The 18,759-nt window shown below is 37.8% G+C and overlaps 1 protein-coding gene across 2 annotated transcripts in view; it reads right to left on the reverse strand.

Annotated features, from left to right (window-relative positions):
* Positions 1-18,759, reverse strand: part of PDSS2 (decaprenyl diphosphate synthase subunit 2) — a 262,983-nt gene that overhangs the window by 89,446 nt on the left and 154,778 nt on the right. For both annotated transcript variants that reach the window (XM_030316061.1, XM_032593230.1), the window contains exon 3: positions 14,498-14,696. In XM_030316061.1, the coding sequence (XP_030171921.1) occupies positions 14,498-14,696 (199 nt within the window). The remainder of the gene's footprint in view (positions 1-14,497; positions 14,697-18,759) is intronic.

The raw sequence follows: 18,759 nt of genomic DNA on the forward strand, positions 1-18,759 counted from the left end.
TTTATATCTGCATATCATCTTATGGCTTTTAAAGTACTTGAACAAATTAAGCCGTATCATTTGCTCATCACAAACCGGCCATATAGGTGAGTTCATTAATTTAGAGTATTGTTTTAGATTGCTGAAATATGCATGTAAATCTCTAGATCTTAGACATTTATAAAAGATGGTCATTTCTCTATTACATCTCTGAGTTTATAAACAATTTTTTCTTGATTCCTTTGTTTTTCTTCCTATATCGTAACATCTTCAGGATCTGGATATATACATGTTAAGTTCAGACTCTCTCCTACAACACTCAGAATTGTAGAATTTTGCAACTGGTAAGGATACAGGAGATGGAAATAATGCTGTCTTTATTTTACAGATGAGGAAACTAAGAAAACAAGTTGCCTCTGCTTACTGGTTATTTCTCCAAAATGTTTCATAAAGCTCCTAATGATGTTTGTATTGAAATACTTATTCCAATATTTTAAAACTACTAGTCGCTTAAGGTATTATAAATCCCAAAATTGCTGGCAAAAAAGGCATCATGGTTCTTGGTTTGTTAGTTTTCTACTTTAGCTAAGCTAGAGGATTCTGGAGCCAGATTGCCTATATTTAGATTTAGACAGCAGCTCTACCATTTCCTCAAGGAAATTACTTAACCCTTTCCTATGTCTCAGGAGAGATTAAATAAGTTAATACACATAAAGCACTTGCAATAGTGTCTAGCACAGGGCAAGCACTCAAAAATATAAGTTGTTAATATTATTAAGTGCTTTGTACTAATTTTAATAAGTATTAAATATTCTACATCATGAAGTTTCTAAGCTGACTTGAAAAATGGAGTATTAAGACATTAGAGGGATGCGCCTGGCTGGCTCAGTCCATACAGTATGCGACTCTTGATCTCAGGGTCATGAATTTAAGCCCCACATTGGGCATAGAGCTTAAAGAAAAAAAAAAAAAAGACAATAGATAAACAGTCTGGAGAAAAAGATAAATGATCTAAACTAGAATTCTGAGGGAGAAAATGAACTGTCCAATGTTAAATGGCTAATTAAAAAAAAAAAGTCAGAGATAGAGAATAGGTCCACAGACTTCTACTTGAGGTCTTTCCACTTCTCTTATGTGGCTTTATAGGCCATCTCTGAGAAGTATAAAATGGGTAAGTGCTAGCTATATAACCCAACATATTATGAAAACACAAGTTATCCACAAAAGTGAACGCTGAAGTTGCTTTGGAATGAAATAGTTAATGTGATATTCTAAACAGGGAAACTGTCATTTAAAAATCAAAGACTGGCCATACACTACAGTTTTGGTGTTTACTGATATCTGACTGACTTGCTGGGCACAGTGAAAATGGCCCCAGAACAAAGACAATTAAGCCATGTGAATAACAACAAACAATGCATTTTCCAAAATGCTTAAAAAGAAACTTCCTTGGCACAGCTGTACTTTCCAACAAGCCCACTTTAATGTTTTCACGGTTTCCAATATCAGAAATGACCTCAGGGTCAGGCATTTGTCAGTTAATGACCTGTTGGGCTAATGGCCTTCAGCTTTGCCTTGGGCACACAAGTCCTCCAGTAGGTCATTAGCTGCCAGAAAAGGGCTCTTCCCCAATCACTATTGCTAAATAAATAACATTTGCTCCTGGGTTAAGGCCCCATCAACCAACTTGGGCTTAGAGTGAATTTTTTCCAAGAGTATTTACAACTCTGAGGAATCAGGAAAATGATGGAAATGCTAAAACCAAATTAAATAAACACAAATGAACTATCTGTAGCTACTAATGAAAAGCAGTCACATGGATCCTTTTGAATGCTCTTAACTGTTCTTTTGCTTATGGAGTTCAAATTCGGTATTAATCTAACACAACAGGCACGAAATTACAAATGCACTGCATTTTGGAATTTTATCTATAAGTCAGTTGTTTGGAGTTCATACCTCAATGTCCCAATATTTGAGGTTATAAATGGTGGCTAGGTTCCCAGGGCAGCCGACTAAAGCTTGGTTAGCCCATAACATTAGAAATACCATATGCTTGTAATTAAAAATAAAATAGAAAACCACAATCTTACAATACCTTCAATTAAGTAAAGTAGGAAAACAAAACTAAATAGAAAGACATTTAAGAAATGTCTTTAAACATTGACAGTTATAGGGAAACCTGGTTAAAGGAAAAAATGAGGGTAGAGACCCTGGTTCTTTCTTATGCCTGTTTCATTTCTAATTATATAATTTTCCTTATTCTTTTGTAACTTTTTTTAATGTTTATTTCTGAGAGACAGAGAGAGAAACAGAGCACGAAGGGGGCGGGGGGGAGTGGTAGAGAGAAAGGGAAACACAGAATCCAAAGCAGGTTCCAGGCTCTGAGCTGTCAGCACAGAGCCCAATGTGGAGTTCGAACCCATAAACCGTGAGATCGTGACCTGAGCCGAAGTCGGACGCTTAACCGACTGAGCCACGCAGGTGCCCCAATTTTCCTTATTAACACAAGAGCATGCCAAGCCTTACTCTGATGTTTTTCAACTCCTAAGTAAAGTTTCTTGGCTTATTTTTTCTTGAAAGGAGCAAGAAGAAGGCAAAAAGATGGATAACAATTTTTCTGAACTAACAAGAAGATAAAGAATGAAAGATTGGAAGAAAGGGGTTGGGGATAGCCTGAGATGGAATTAACTGATTTGTGAACAATAAAAGACAAAGAAAGAGGTACTGAGGATGTATCTATGGGATAAAGAAAGGATGAGTGAAGAGATGTGGGGTCAGCTAGCTGAGGATGCAGAGGAAGGAATCAGCTATTCATCTACCCAGTACTTTTGTTAACTCCTAACTCAGGAAGTTCCTTGAGTAAAATCATTAGAAAGGCAAAAAGAAATAATTAGCTCAAGCTCAGAAGTGGATTTTTTTTCTCCCTCTGGCTTTGGAGAAATGGCAGTTTACATCCGTGAAAATGAAGAGGAAAAAAAGCTGGCTTGATTAATTTTATTTCTGGAAAGTAGAAAAAGGGATTTACAAAATTGAGGTGGCTAAGTATACTATAAAATTACCCCAGGGATGCCTGGGTGGCTCAGTCGGTTGAGTGTCCAACTTTGGCTCAGGTCATGATCTTGCAGTCCATGAGTTGGAGCCCTGCATCCGGCTCTGTGCTGACAGCTCAGAGCCTGCAGCCGGCTTCGGATTCTGTGTCTCCCTCTCTCTACCCCTTCCCCGCTCATGCTCTATTTGTCTCTCTCTCAAAAATAAATAAACATTTTAAAAAATCTGCCCTAGTCAACATATTTCTACCTCTCGTGGCCAACCATGGTATGGGGTTCAACTCTACCCATTTTAGAGAATATATTTTTGTAGAACACAGACTTTTTAAAATGGGCTTATTTGAAAGCTTAGGCATATGGAAGAAATTCCCTTCTTGGTTGTCAGCTTTCTGGTTGACAGACACTCAGAGTTTTGTCCATTTTTTGTATGATGGCATTTGATCTTTTTATGGCAAAAAGACACTTCATTCCATTGTTTTATGGCACCAAAAGGACAAAGTTTAAGGTTTTAATGAGACAATAAATTTTAAAAGAACATAATATTTGGCTTCTTGTTTCTAAGTACACTTCTCAAATACTAATCATTTATCACTTTTGCTTTAAAGATCAAGGAAGTGGCTCAGAAAATGGATATAGTGGGTGTTTAATGGGTAGCTTTGTTAGCACATGATAAAAAAAAAACTGCAAAAATTTGGGGACTTTGAAATTGTAATTTTATGATAACATTTTGGCTTCTTTATTCAATTGATAGGGAGATAACTGCCTTTATTGTTACAATATATGATACCCTATTTACCTTCTCCACACATTTAAGCTAGTCATGAAAATCTATACTTGAGAAGGGTTATATGTAGAAAAGGACATTAATCTTGGGTGTCAGACTAAAGAGGCTAAAACATAATCAATAATTTCCACAAGTAAAATAGTGCTGACAAGACTATAAACACACAAGGTCACAATGTCTATTTTAAATGAATATGATAAAGAAAACCTCAAATTTCATATGATATAGCATGTTTCTAGGTTTCATTTTTTTTTTTTTTTAAGGTAGGCTCTACACCCAACATGGTGCTTGAACTCATGACCACAAGAACAAGAGTTACATGCTCTACTTAACTGAGCCAGCCAAGTGAGCCTAGATTTCACTTTTTAACATGAATTTGAAAGTAGAATTAATGTAACCAATAATACAAACATGGAATAACCAATAGCCCTCTTTTTATTAAAATATATAGATGGTATAAAAGGAGGAGATTTATATGCATAAATTGAGCATATTTATACAAACAAAATTCTTCCTTGTAAACAACATATTTATGCCTTTAGGAAAACAAAGTTAACATAAGGAAATACATCAGCTATGTAAAGAGTACATCTGTGCCCCTAATTATTTAGAAACATAAATCACTAATGCTTAATAGAACAGTCCCCAGGAATGACATCATGACAATGTTCTTGGGTGCTCAGACAAGACCCAAGCTAAGGCACAGTTTCCCACCTGATGTATAGTGATAGGTCCATTAAATGAAAACGACTATAATGAGAAAAAAAATAGCATGGTCAATTCATTTTTTATTATTTTTTTAAAAGTTTATTTATTTATTTTGAGAGAGAGTGCACGTGCACGTGATCCCAGGAAGGACACAGTAGGGGAGAGAGAGAATCCCAAGCAGGCTCTGCACTCTCAGCACAGAGCCCAACACAGGGCTCAAACTCATGTACTCTAAGATTACGACCTGAGCCGAAACCACAACTGAGCCATCCAGGTGCCCCTGAATTCAATTGTTCAAATACTAGGGTTATCACTATACATGTAAAATAAAAGACTTAGAGAAAAAAGATGACAAGCAGTAATCCAAACAGCCGTATTTGTACTGTGGCTTAATCCTAAAATAAAGATCTAGTCTACAAAATAAACAGGAACCAGAAAAAGCCTCTAATAGTCAGCCAGATTTCTAAATTATAGTGCTTCTCCACTTCATGTTTTTCCCCCAATTATTCAACATGTCTCATTGATAGTTTGATGCTCAGATACTAAAATTTTATTTTATTTTATTTTTTTTTTTTTTTTAAATTTTTTTTTTTTCAACGTTTATTTATTTTTGGGACAGAGAGAGACAGAGCATGAACGGGGGAGGGCCACAGAGAGAGGGAGACACAGAATCGGAAACAGGCTCCAGGCTCCGAGCCATCAGCCCAGAGCCTGACGCGGGGCTCGAACTCACGGACTGCGAGATCGTGACCTGGCTGAAGTCGGACGCTTAACCGACTGCGCCACCCAGGCGCCCCTAAAATTTTAGATTCTGGTATGACCCCATCATTTCAGGATCCAGTGATGTTCTACATGAACACAATATAAAGCAATTTATTTCAATGGAGTCAGGGAATTTATGGCTTAAAAAAGAGGCATTCTAAAGTCTCCAAGTCTAGGGTCTGTGTACAATGAAGTACCAAAACAAAAAGCTGACCTTAGGTTCCATAACTGAAAATGAATGAAAACTCAAACACTACTCTTGAATTCAAAACTCACTCTTCAATTCAAAATCTTGTTAATTCACATTTATGTGACCAGAGCTAGAACAGTAAGAAGACAATTACCAGAGGATTAATATACCAATTTCTATACTTAGAGATATTTAAAAATCTAAATGTTACCTAAGGCAATTACCTTGAAGACCCCTAATATCTTCAGGGAAAAGCCAAAGGGAGAATAATTGACTTTGCTAATTTTACCCTTGGCAATTATAAAACAGCTCTGAATTTCTGATGACTGCAGAACCCTTCATCTTAATGGTCTGCCCCAGGAGAAGTACAGAGATAAACACATAATACAGAAATTCAGACAAGAATTCAGTAGCACAAGAAAATGGAACATTGGTAGAATGAATAAGTCATAAAAAATTAAAGTTGCTACAAATATGCTAACTTTAATTACCAAGTTAAATACACACCCTCCAAAAAAAGCTGTCACTGTGACAAAAGTGACATACTATATACAGAAATTCTGTATTAAGTTCTGTCTGCTCCCTCACTGCTGTGGTGTCTCTTTCATTGCTATTGCTGACAAATTTTTCTTCTCCTTTTTAAAATTAAAGTATAACTGACAAACAATATCCTGTTCGTTTTAGGTATATATCAGTGATTTCATATTTTTATATGTTGTTAAATGATCCCTACAGTAAGTCTAGTTACCATCCATCACCATACAAAGTTATTATAATGTTATTGACTATGTTCTTTATGCTGTACATTACATCCTCGTGACTTATTTATAACTGGAAGTTTATACTTCTTAATCCCCTTCACCTATTTCACCCATCCCACCCACCCCCGCCCCCCTGGCAACCAATAGTTTATTTCCTGTATGTAAAAGTGTTCCATTCTGTTTGTTCATTCGTTTTGTTTTTTAGATTCCACATATAAGTGACATTATATGACATTTGCTTTTCTGTGTATGACTTATTTCACTTAGCATAATACCCTCTAGGTCCATCCATGTTGTCACAAATGGCAAGATTTCATTCTTTTTTTATGGCTGAGTAATATTCATACACACACACACACACACACACACACACCATATATAGCATATGGTATATATATTCATCTTCTTTATCTGTTTATCTCTCAGCAAATTTTCTTTCTTGTAAGAGAACATTAAAACGTCATTAAGGAGAAATCTAACTTTAGTAAGACATTAACTATATGTAGAGAACTTTAAAAAACTTAATACTGTCCCAGAGAAACATTTATCACTACCTCCTCCTCCACACAAAAAATTCTTATTAATGATTAGTATTATCCTTAATCAATTTAAGTTTCTGGGAATTCATTTAATAAAATTAGTCTTCTTCTGAGATATAACTTTACTTTCTTTAAAAAAATAAACTGCCGGGGTGCCTGGGTGGCTCAGTCGGTTAAGCATCTGACTTCGGCTCAGGTCATGATCTCATGGTCCGTGAGTTCGAGCCCCGCGTCGGGCTCTGTGCTGACAGCTCAGAGCCTGGAGCCTGTTTCAGATTCTCTGTCTCCCTCTCTCTCTGCTCCTCCACCTCCACTCATGCTCTTTCTCTCTCAGAAAATAAACATTAAAAAAAAATTTTAAAAACCCTATTTATTTACTTATTTATTTAGAGTGTGCAAGAGCATGAATAAGGGAGAGGGGCAGAAGGAAAGAGAGAGAAGTATCTCAAGCAGGCTTGAGATGTGGGCTTGATGCCATGACCCTGGGATCATGACCTGAGTCGAAATCAAGAGTGGGATGCTCAACCAACTGAGCCACTCAGGCTCCCCTAAACTGCCAAGTTTTTAAATAAAAGGAATTGATTCTCAATATGGAAGATTTGTTTTATCAAAGATAACTCTTGACTTTCAAGAACTTTACTCCCTATAATCAGTTTAAACTATTGTTCATATATATGGTTTGGAAATCATCTATTAGGATTAAAAGAGAGCTAGTAGAAGCCTAGAATGGCAGAAGATCAATTATAGACCCCTGGACATGGTATTCAAGATCTTTCACAAGAGCTGATGCAGTGAAGTGTCTTCTGAAATTGACCTTTGGGGGTGCCTGGGTGGCGCAGTCGGTTGAGCGTCCGACTTCAGCCAGGTCACGATCTCGCGGTTCGTGAGTTTGAGCCCCACGTCAGGCTCTCAGCTGATGGCTCGGAGCCTGGAGCCTGTTTCCGATTCTGTGTCTCCCTCTCTCTCTGCCCCTCCCCTGTTCATGCTCTGTCTCCCTCTGTCCCAAAAATAAATAAAAAACGTTGAAAAAAAAATTTGATTGACCTTTGTAGAGCCTTCAAATTTTGAAGAACAAGGTGCAAAAGGATCCTTTTTTTTTGATGAACAGAATGATTCATAGAATAAAGGCTTCAATCAAACACACAACTATCAAATTAAAAAAACAAAACAAAACAATATACCGTGGGCCTAAAAAGGAAAAAACCCTGCTCACCAGACAAGTCAATAAAATGAAAATCTAAAAGTACAAAACTGTGCAGAGACCATGAAGGTACAGGACTCACTGAAGAGGAAGGAAATACCTAATCATTCTTATTTCAAGAAGCTTCAGGCTTAACTGTTGCTTGGATATGCTAAGTTTTTGTTTTGTATTTTTTTCTTTTTTTTAATCAAATACTGCCACTGAAATCCAGTGCCTAATGGAGCAGATGGTGGAGGTCTTAGTCTCTGGAACATTTATAGTGATGCTTCTGAATGCAAAACACTAAGAGTGTTTCACAAACCATGAATCTCAATTGATTTTGATGGGAGTAAAGCCTCCATTTTCCCTGAACTTGAACCACACTAAAAGAAAGCATGTGTGAATGATACAAGATAGTTAAGAAAAAGGAACACATTAAATATCATTCCCATAAAGTGAGTGGTTAAAGCAAGTGAATACTTGTTTGTGTCATTACAGCATAATTATATTTGTGCTAAATACCACCATCTTAACCTTATATAAGATTTCACCAGAATAGCTTAAAGTAAGTTAAAACGAATGATTACAGAAAACAGAAATTTGTCTCAAGGCAGTAAGTCTTGTTTTAAGGTAGGGGCCAGGCTGAGAGCTAATTACAAAAATGTGGATCTAGTTACTACATCCAGAATATCTCTTCTTCTTAGGTGTGTGGGTCTAATCCATGAGTGGCCAGTGTATACGACTACAGCTAGTCATGTATAGTGCAAGACACCTGGAAACCACACGAGGCCTGTACCTTCTGAGGTCTTCTCCTTCCCTAAGACCCAAAGTTCATCACAGACCACAGCAGGCATGGTCAAGAGGCAAGACGGACGATGCAGTCATAGAATGGCTCTCCAAGGCAGTGGATCAAACACCCTTCTGCTAACATGTGAATTCCAGTAAAGGAGAGAATTTAGTGAGACCCATCATAGTAGACTATACACACAGAAAACAGAGCAATTTGAGGGTAAATAAAAAGAATGCCCAAATGGTAATAAATCTCTGGTGGGAGATCTGAGATTCTCTATTATTCTATTTTATATAACCAATTCATTTCTTACTGGTTTCCTTTTCACATGATTATAAACTGTATATTAGAGGTACCCTACCATTTTCTCCCTAAAAATCAGCAGACCGGTCTCATAAAAATATAGCCAAAGTGTGATGGGGAGATAGGGCAAAATGCTATTTGTCTCCCAGTGTCCATTATCCATATCTTTCAGATTTTTGGCTGCGCGTGTGGCTCCCCAAAATGAAGTTTATATTTCCTAGCCTCCCTTATAAGTAGGTGTGGCCATATAATTCAATTCTGGCCAGTAGGTAAGCAGAATGATCTTGAGCAACTTCTGAGAAATGTCTGTAAAGTGGTGATACTATAAAATTTATCAACCAAACTGGGACACTTGAGAGTAAAAGTGAGTGCTAAAAAATTAAAATTTTATACTTTTTGAAACATGTATTTATTTTTTAAAGTTTATTTATTTTGAGAGAGAGTGAGCGAGCACACATGCATTAGTTGGGCAGGGGCAGTGAGGGGGCAGGAAGACACCTGAGCAGGCTCTGTGACATTAGCACGGAGCCCTGTGCTTAATAGGCTGAGGCACTCAGGTGCCCCGAAACACGTATTTATTAACTAATAAATGATTTTATTATGTTGGTGGGCTTGTTAACAAGTTCTACTCAAAAACTATTTTCAAAAATGAAATTTAAAAAGAGAAAAATATATCCATATACATTACAACAAAATAAAAAAGAACTTTATATTGATCATCTGAGGATTAAAAAATAACCAGCAAAATAATTATTCTTGGTAAATATTCACATACTCTAATTCATCTCTAATCTTGTGTAACTAGCATTTTTCTGAAGAATGCGCTTTTATCTTATTTTTTTTGAAAGATTTTATTTTAAAGAAATCTCTACACCCAATGAAGGGCTCGAACCTACAACCCCGAGATCAACAGTCACATGCCTCTACTGACTGAGCCAGCCAGACGTCCCTGAAGAATGTGCTTTTAAAAATACAGCATTTAGGGGCACCTGGGTGGTTCAGTCAGTTAAGCATCTGACTTCGGCTCAGGTCATGATCTCATGGTTCATGAGTTTGGGTCCTGCATCGGGTGAGCATGAGCCTCAACTTCAGGTGAACATGAGCCTCACTTTGGATGAGCCCCACTTCTCTCTCTCTCTCTCTCTCTCTCTCCCCCTCTCTCTGCCCTTGCTCACTTGCTCCTTTTCTCTCTCACAAAAAAAAAAAAAATTACAAAGAAAATATGGCATTTAAAAATAAAACTGCCAGCAATATTCTTCACAGTTGCAGTTTATGACTAATATGAAATTATTGATATCTTCATTTGATTTTATTGGTAGACCATAATATTTTTAATTGAGAAAATGCTCATTCTACCAGTTCTGAGTTACCCGGTAAGCTCTAAGCAAATTTCCAAAGTGGAACAGAAACTCAATTCTAATTTTTTAAAAAAAAATTTTAAATGCTTATTTATTTTTGAGAGAGAGAGAGAGAGAGAGAGAGAGAGAGAGAGAGAGAGAAAGAGAAAGAGAGAGTATGAGTGGGCAAGGGGTAGAGAGAGGGAGACACAGAATCCACAGCAGGATCCAGGCTCTGAGCTGTCAGCACAGAGCCTGTCGCAGGGCTCGAACTCAAGAACCGTGAGGTCATGACCTGAGCTGAAGTCGGACACTTAACCTAGTGAGCCACCCAGGCGCCCCCTAAATTTTTTTAAGTGGGCTTCATGCCCAGTGCAGAGCCCAACACAGGGCTTGAACTCATGACCCTCAGATCAAAACCTGAGCTGAGATCAAGAGTTGGATGGTTACCCAACTGAGCCTGCCACCCAGGTGCCCCTCAATTCTGATTTTTTAAATATTGTAAAGTGTAACTATTCTAGCCCAAATATTTTCAAGGTACTGTCTTTTTGCTTCCTTCAGAGTACCTTCTTTTGACAAATATTTTTATAAGACAAAGCTTGTCAAATAAATTATCTCTACAATTCTTTTGAATGCTTTGCTAAAATTAGATGCTACAAAATCTAGGCCTTCTCAATTTCATTTCATTCATGTGTGTGTATAATTTATTCAAAATAGGCGCACTACCAAAAGATTCTTCCTGCAAGGTGAGATATTCCAAATCACAATTACATAATTTAAAATTTTAATCTTGGGTAGCATTTGAGTTCTTACTATTTATTTTGTTGTGCTCCTTCCTTGCTTTTGCAAAGAAAAAATCCAATGGGATTTTCATTAACTGTAATTCCTTGATTGTTTAGGGAATTCATTATAATTCCCTAAAAGTTTCATTTTGTGTTCTATTTGTTGAACCCTCGATTTCAGATTTCCAATTGATTCTGAACAAGATGTCATTAAAATTTATAAAAAAGTTCAATACCATTGTTGGGCATAAAGATTTTGAAAATCTGATGAATGACAGGCAACAAAGACAGAAGGAACATACTGCAGTGCTGAACTATGTTTTGTACTCAACACCAAAATCCCCAAAATCATGTAGTTCAAAGACTTGAACATAAAAATACTCGTAAATATTTATAACAATTCCATCTATTGCAATTACTAGAATGTGGACACTTGTTTGGATGCAATTATGAGTTACGGGTATGCCACAACCAGTTCCAAGTACTCCACAGGAATCTCAATGTAGTAAGAACCTTGTTTTTACCACAACACTGTGTGTACCTCAGCAAAATGTGTACTTGTATTATTATTATAAACTAGTAATTTTATCTTCCATGTTGTACTTCAAGCTGAATTTCTGATCTCACTCATAATGGCTTAATCTCTGGTAGAATATACTTTCAGAAGCTTTACCTTGATTCCATGAATGGATGAAAAAAATAAAACATTTTTTGAATTAACTAAAATGATTCAATTATTTGAAGTACCTGATGACAGTCAACTAAAACTGGAATTATTTAACTGTTTGCAAAGTTTTTCTTTGGCCAATGGGGCCAAGAAATATAAAGTTATCGCTTCCCTTATTCCTATGTGCACATAAAAACTTGTAGCTGAAGGGTGCCTGGGTGTCTCAGTCAGTTAAGCGTCTGACTCTTGATTTCGGCTCAGGTCATGATCTCATGGTTCACGAGTTCAAGCCCTGCATCGGGCTATGTGTTGATAGCGTGGAGCCTGCTTGTGATTCTCTCTTTCTCTCTGTCCTTCCCCTGCTTGCTCTCTCTCTCTCTCTCTCTCAAAATAAATAAATTAAAAAAAACCCACAAAACCCATAGTTGAAAATGAGTGAAATTAATTTAGAAAAATAGACATCTGTCTAAACAAAAGTTAGGCTTCACAGCGAGGTATGTGTATATACATTCTGCAGTGGCATGTGTGAAACCCTCATCCTCAGGAAGTCTTCTTAAAGTAACTGCTAACTTTGGAAATAGATCCTGATACTTTTTCAGCAGATTTGATACTTCTTGTTTTCATGCGGTCAGTGATAACAAAATGGCCTCCACAGTGGATAGTAAATGCCAACATTTTATGAGAATTACACATTCCTTACCAACTATCTTAATACTTTAAAAAAAAAAAAAAGAAATATATAGTTTTTAGCTTATTGTTGCCAGAAGGGTTCACTGCAAAAAACAAAGCGTTGCCAAACAATCAAACAGTTACAGGTTAACACTGCACAAGCAAGGGTGCTCAGTCTACTCTCTACCGCCTCCCCTGATCAGCCTTGATTTTCCATATGTAACTCACAGACACCTAACTTCCACCTTACTCTGCTTCCCACTGAGCTTTTGGACTGGTGACTTGGTGACTCTCAAAGGCCATACATGGGCCACAGTGCGGTTGGCTGATACATCAAGTGGCCCACTGCTGGGCCAGCAGTGCCAAAAACTTCCACACCTGATACAGGGAGAAGTTAACTGTTAACCTTGACATTCAGGACACTTCGTTGTACCACCAACTGCCTTGTGTGCTATCCTTGATTGGGAGGTGTCTGGCAAGTTATTTCTGCTTGTCCTCCAGATTTAATATCACCTTACCATGAGAACACTCTCCACTGTACACGGTTCTCACATACTATTAGCTTAGATGAGACAAAAACTGAGGCGGAGGTTGGAAGTATAAAGTAGACATCTATGAAACCCATCCTGGCTCATTCTAATGTAATTATTAATCGTCCTCTGTTAAAAAAAATTCCAGGACAAATGTTAAGTCAGATGGGATTCTGGGACAGCAGACATATACTGACACTGTCCTTAGCAAACCAGGATGTACCCTCATTTGATCTTTAGGAGAAGGAGACCTGTCCTTCTCTGTCCTTCCTCCTCCTCCCTTCCTATTGACCGGAGTGAGAACATGATGACAGCTATTTGGGGCCATAAATAAAGTAGTAAGACAGGGATGGCAGAGGAGTAAGACAGAAAAAGCCCAGGTTCTTGACTCTGTAGACTCAATCCTGGACTGTTTAGTCCTGGATATTTTTACATGAGAAAGAGTGATTCTGTCTTGTTTAGGCCACTGTTATTTTACAGCTAAACCTGATTCAAATTCATATATAAGGAATAACTCTATAATCTTTCTAGAAAGCAGCTTGCCAATACGCTAAAAATGTTTAAGCCCTTTGAACCATTTTTAGGTATTTATCTTAACAAAATAATCTGGAATGAGGAAAACTGATATGTAAAGATGTTTATTGCATATCTATTTATGACAGTAAAAAATTAGAAGCAACTTAAATTCCAAAAATGAGAAATTTGTTAAAGAAGTGGTATTACATCTAAATAACTGAATATTGGGGTGCCTGAGTGGTTCAGTCAGTTAAGCATCTGACTTTGGCTCAGATCATGATTTTGCAGTTCGTGAGTTCGAGCCCTGTGTCGAGCTCTGTGCTGACAGCTCAGAGTCTGGAGCCCGCTTCAGATTCTGTGTCTCCTCCTCTCTCTGCCCTTTCCCCACTCATGCTCAGTGTCTGTCTCACAAAAATAAACCAACAAATAAATAAATAACTGAATATTACGCAACCATTAACAAGTTTGTGAAAAGTGTTAATAACATGGGAATGTGCCCACATCATAATATGAAGCAGGAAAAAATAGGCAGGATTAAAAAAACCTTACAATGTTAGTTCTCACCTATGTTACAACATGAAGGTAGGAGTAAGCAAACAAACAAAAAGCCTGAGAGGAAATACATCACAATATTAACTAACAGTGGTTGTCTCTGGATAGTGAGATAATAGGTAATATTTGTTTATAGATATACTTTGTGTTATTTAACCATACTGATATAGTTAACAAATAATTAATTACAACCAGCAGAAAAAGAAGTTAATTTTAAAACTCCTTCTTGGCATTTGTGTTTTACCTGATGTGGACATTGCCACCACCATCATCCCAATTTTACTGAGCATCCACACGTGGGGGGCTGGGGCAGCAGGGCATACAGACCTCCACAGCTCCAGCAGTCAACCAAGAGCCACCTAAAGGTCACCCAGACATAAGCAAACCCTGCCCGGTATTACCTTGGTGTTCTGTAGCAGAGCTAGTCCGTTGCAGGCATTTGCTAGAAGAAAGTCTCCACTCAGGATAGCTATTTTATTTCCAAATTGCATGTCTTTCAGTGGTCCATCAGAGGATTGCAATTCACTTAAATTTACTATCCCACGATGTACGAGGAGAGCAGTGTGGATAAGTTCTGTGATCTCTGCCAAACTTCTTTGACTAAAACGTGAAAGTAAGACTTGTCTGAGTGTCAAGAAAACCATCATATCGGTAATGTCAGACTTCAGTTTTTAACAATAAAATATTTCAATGGCTAGTCTCTCTCTCTCTTTTTTAGATTATTCTTTTTTAATGGAGTTTTTAATAGAGGCCTCTCTACTGATCACTTTGGTATCTATACTCAGATTTTTTTTTTTCAGTATTTACTTATTTTTGAGAGAGAGACAGAACATGAGTGGAGGAAGGTCAGAGAGAGAGGAATACACAGACTCCAACCCAGGCTCCAGGCTCTGAGCTGTCAGCACAGAGCCTGACATGGGGCTTGAACTCAGGAACTATGAGATCATGACCTGAGCCGAGATCAAGAATTGGACACTTAACCAACTGAGCCACCCAGGCACCCGTATAAGCAGATCTCGACATGTTCCTTCCCTGGAAAATTCCTCACCCTCCATGCCATGAATAACCAGGATTCCTCAGAGAGAAGCTGGGCAGTGGAGCCCACCCTCCAGAGATCCATTTAGATGATCTGTTCTCAGCATACCTTTCCCACCTCTGTAATTTTAGGATATCTAAAAATCCTTACTAGGATCTAATGAAACTCCAATTTAAGGGGGGAACATAACCTGTGTCAAGCATTAAGCAAAGCACTTCTACACATTATCTTTTTTAACCCTAATGCAAAGCTATGGGATTTACAGAGATGAATATATCCATAGTTCTTTTCCTTCAAAGACCTTACATTTCAGAATACAAAGCCAAGATATATATCTACAGTAGTAAAGAAAATAGAGAAGGCCCTCGAGGAGCCTATAGTATAGTACTGTATCAGATGGGATCTCAAGAAATGTTTCTTTTTTAATATTTTTCTATAGTTTGGACATTTTCTCTAATAACAAAAGCATTATTTTAAAATCATAAAAAAATTACTAAAATATTTAAATTTCACAACCATCCTATGATAGGTATTACTAATTCCTTTTTACAGGTGAGAAAATTGCTGCACACCGTTAAATGATTTTCCCAAAGGCACACAGTAATGTAGAGCTCGAAATCTGTTGGAATCTGTTACAAACAGCTCATGTGAATCACACCTCTTGGCTTCCATGCCCCTGTGTTGTCCCATCCACACTAACTCTGGGTTTGGCCATATTAACTGACTTTGGCCAAAAAGACCTTAGCAAACATGACACAAGCAAGCCTAAAAAATGCTTCTGTATTAAGACTCGTCCAAAGCAGTCACATGAGTGACCCTAGGTAGAAGAACCATCTGGTCAATCCACAGAATGTGCAATAAAATGACTATTTCAAATTAGTAAATTATAGGGTAGTTTGCTATGCAGCAACAGATATCTGATACAGAAACTAGTATATCTGGGATGGCGTGCTGTTCAACAAAAGCCTAAAATATGTGTCAGTGGCTTTGAGTCTGAATGGTGGGTTCTAAATGTGAAAGCTAAAGAGACAGCAAATTCTTAGTGGAAGCTAGAAAGGCAGTGAAGAAATTGTTACTGGAGACTGAGAAGGGACATGTTATGTTAGAAGGTAGTGAAACAACTGGCAAAACTATTGCCTATGGTAACTTGAAAAATAGAAAACGTATAATAAAATTATGTATCTGGATAAGAGGATTACCAGGCAGAATGATGAAATGTCATCTGGATTATTTCAGCTGTGTACAAGGTACAAGGTACAAGAGAGATGAGCTAAAGGGAGAATTGTGAGTTTGGAAGCAGTTTAGAGGACCTGTGAAGGAGAAAAGACTTGCTAGGATGAAAAGAGAACCTTTACATTTCCAGTCTCTTCAGAAAAAAAGACTTCAAAGAAAGAAATGGTATTAGGAAAAAAAATCAAATCAAAACTACAGCTATAAGACCTTTTCTAAAGACCTAACAAATTTAAGTTGATGCCTGATTGACCCCTTTGGCTAGACAAAAGGTCTCTAAGAATTTTAAGGGTATTGTCCCATAGGAGCCTTATACTCAACCTAAAGTAGACATGTCTACCTCAAAAAAGAACTATGGATATGTATTTTAGGGTACGGAATGAACGTTAATGACATTCACAGAAATCCCAAAAAGCTTCTGAGGGAGTTGTATGAGCTTCAACTCAAGTGACAGTTGACAGTTCAAAAGGAAGAAAGGAAAAAGAAAAAAGAAAAAAAGGAGCTTCTAAACCAACTTTCCATGGACAAGCAATCAGGCTGAGACAGCTACTCAAATACAAGTATGAGTCATCTTTTTTTTTTTTTTTTAAATGTTTATTTGAGAGACTGTGTGTGAGTGCACGAGTACACTAGTGGGAGAGGGGCAGAGACAGTGAGAGAGAATCCCAAGCAGTCTCCCCATTGTCAGCCCAGAGCCTGACACGGGGCTCAATCTCATAAACCGTGAGATCATGACCTGAGCTGAAATCAAGAGTCAGACACTTAACTGACTGAACCACCCAGGAGCCCCATCTTGTCTCTTTTTTTAATTGGAAGTATAGTTAACACATAGTGTTACATTAGTTTCAGGTGTATAACATAGTAATTTGACAAGTCTATATGTTATGCTATTTTACCACAAGTATAGCTATCTCTAAATCATTTCTTCCTGAAAATTTTCAGGGAAAATAGTTTGGAGGGCAAAGGATTCTGGAGTACAATGGTTGGGGAATCTCTCCCAGGAAACAGTCTGGGCCCTAGTCAAAAAATATTCTTTACTTCTAGAGTAGGAGGTCCTGATAATAGGTGCCCAGCTGGATTTCAGAATTACTATGGGCAAATGACTGTTATGTGCTTCCCAATTCTCCCTCTTTAAAAAAAATTTTTTTTAATGTTTGTTTATTTTTGACAGAGAGAGAGAAATGGAGCATGAGCCGGGGAGGGGCAGAGAGAGAGAGGGAGACACAGAATCCAAAGCAGGCTCCAGGCTCCAAGCTGTCAGCACAGAGCCCAACGCGGGGCTTGAACTCACAGACTGTGAGATCATGACCTGGGCCAAAGTCAGACACTCAACCGACTGAGCCACCCAAGCGCCCCATTAATGGAAGTGACTATTGTGGTTGTCTTGTTCCTGACTCACTATTCCAAACTGGATGTGTAGTAATGGTAGGGGTAGTAACTTATCCTTTTAGTTCCTTGGACTGAGGAGCTGCACCCCTGGAGCCACATCCACATCTGGACCTAATGAAACATATGAGATTATGAGATCACGGACCTTGAGCTCGATGCCATGAAATACACGAGACTTTGGGGCTTAGGGAGGTGGTAAGTATATTTTGCATAAGGAAGGAATGTGGATCACGGGGACCTGAAGGTGGACTGTGGCAGATGGTTATACCAATGTCCACCAATGAATCATACCTCCTGACATCCATGTCACATATCCTCCTTGATTAACTCTGAGTTGATTATATGACTTGTTTGGCCAATAGAAAACCAGCAAATGCAGGATAAAATCCAAAGGTCTTGTAAGCGTTTTGCACCGGGGCTTACCCTCTCGGTATGCTATCCCAAGACTACTTGTGAAGAAACCTAGTCTAGCCTCCTTAAGAATGAAAGACAACATGGAGAGAGGCCTACCTTTCCTAACCATGCCCACCCTCCAGTTGACCTACCGGGCAAATGCAGCCACATAAATAAACCCAGGAGAAACCAGCAGACGATGAGTTCAGCCAACCTACAGAACTATGAGAAATAAAATGGTTACAGTTTTAAGTCACCAAGTTTTGGGGCAGTTTGTTATGTAATATAACTGATAGAGACTTCAAAGTTCAACCTGTTTCCACTATACCTAGGCTGCTTCCTAGATATGCCAGTTGAAAGATTCTTACTTGACATATCTTTGAAAGCCATGGAAAGAAAAGCAAAAACGCGCTACTGGGACCTCATCAAGATAAAAAGTTTCTGCACAGAAAAGGAAACAATCAACAAAACTAAAAAGTAACTGACAGAATGGGAGAAGATATTTGCAAATGACATATAGAATAAAGGATTAGTATCCAAAATCTATAAAGAACTTACCAAACTCAACACCTGAAAAACAAATAATCCAGTGAAGAAATGAGAAGACATGAATAG

The sequence above is a fragment of the Lynx canadensis genome, chromosome B2, assembly GCF_007474595.2.
Source record: "Lynx canadensis isolate LIC74 chromosome B2, mLynCan4.pri.v2, whole genome shotgun sequence".
NCBI lineage: Eukaryota > Metazoa > Chordata > Mammalia > Carnivora > Felidae > Lynx > Lynx canadensis.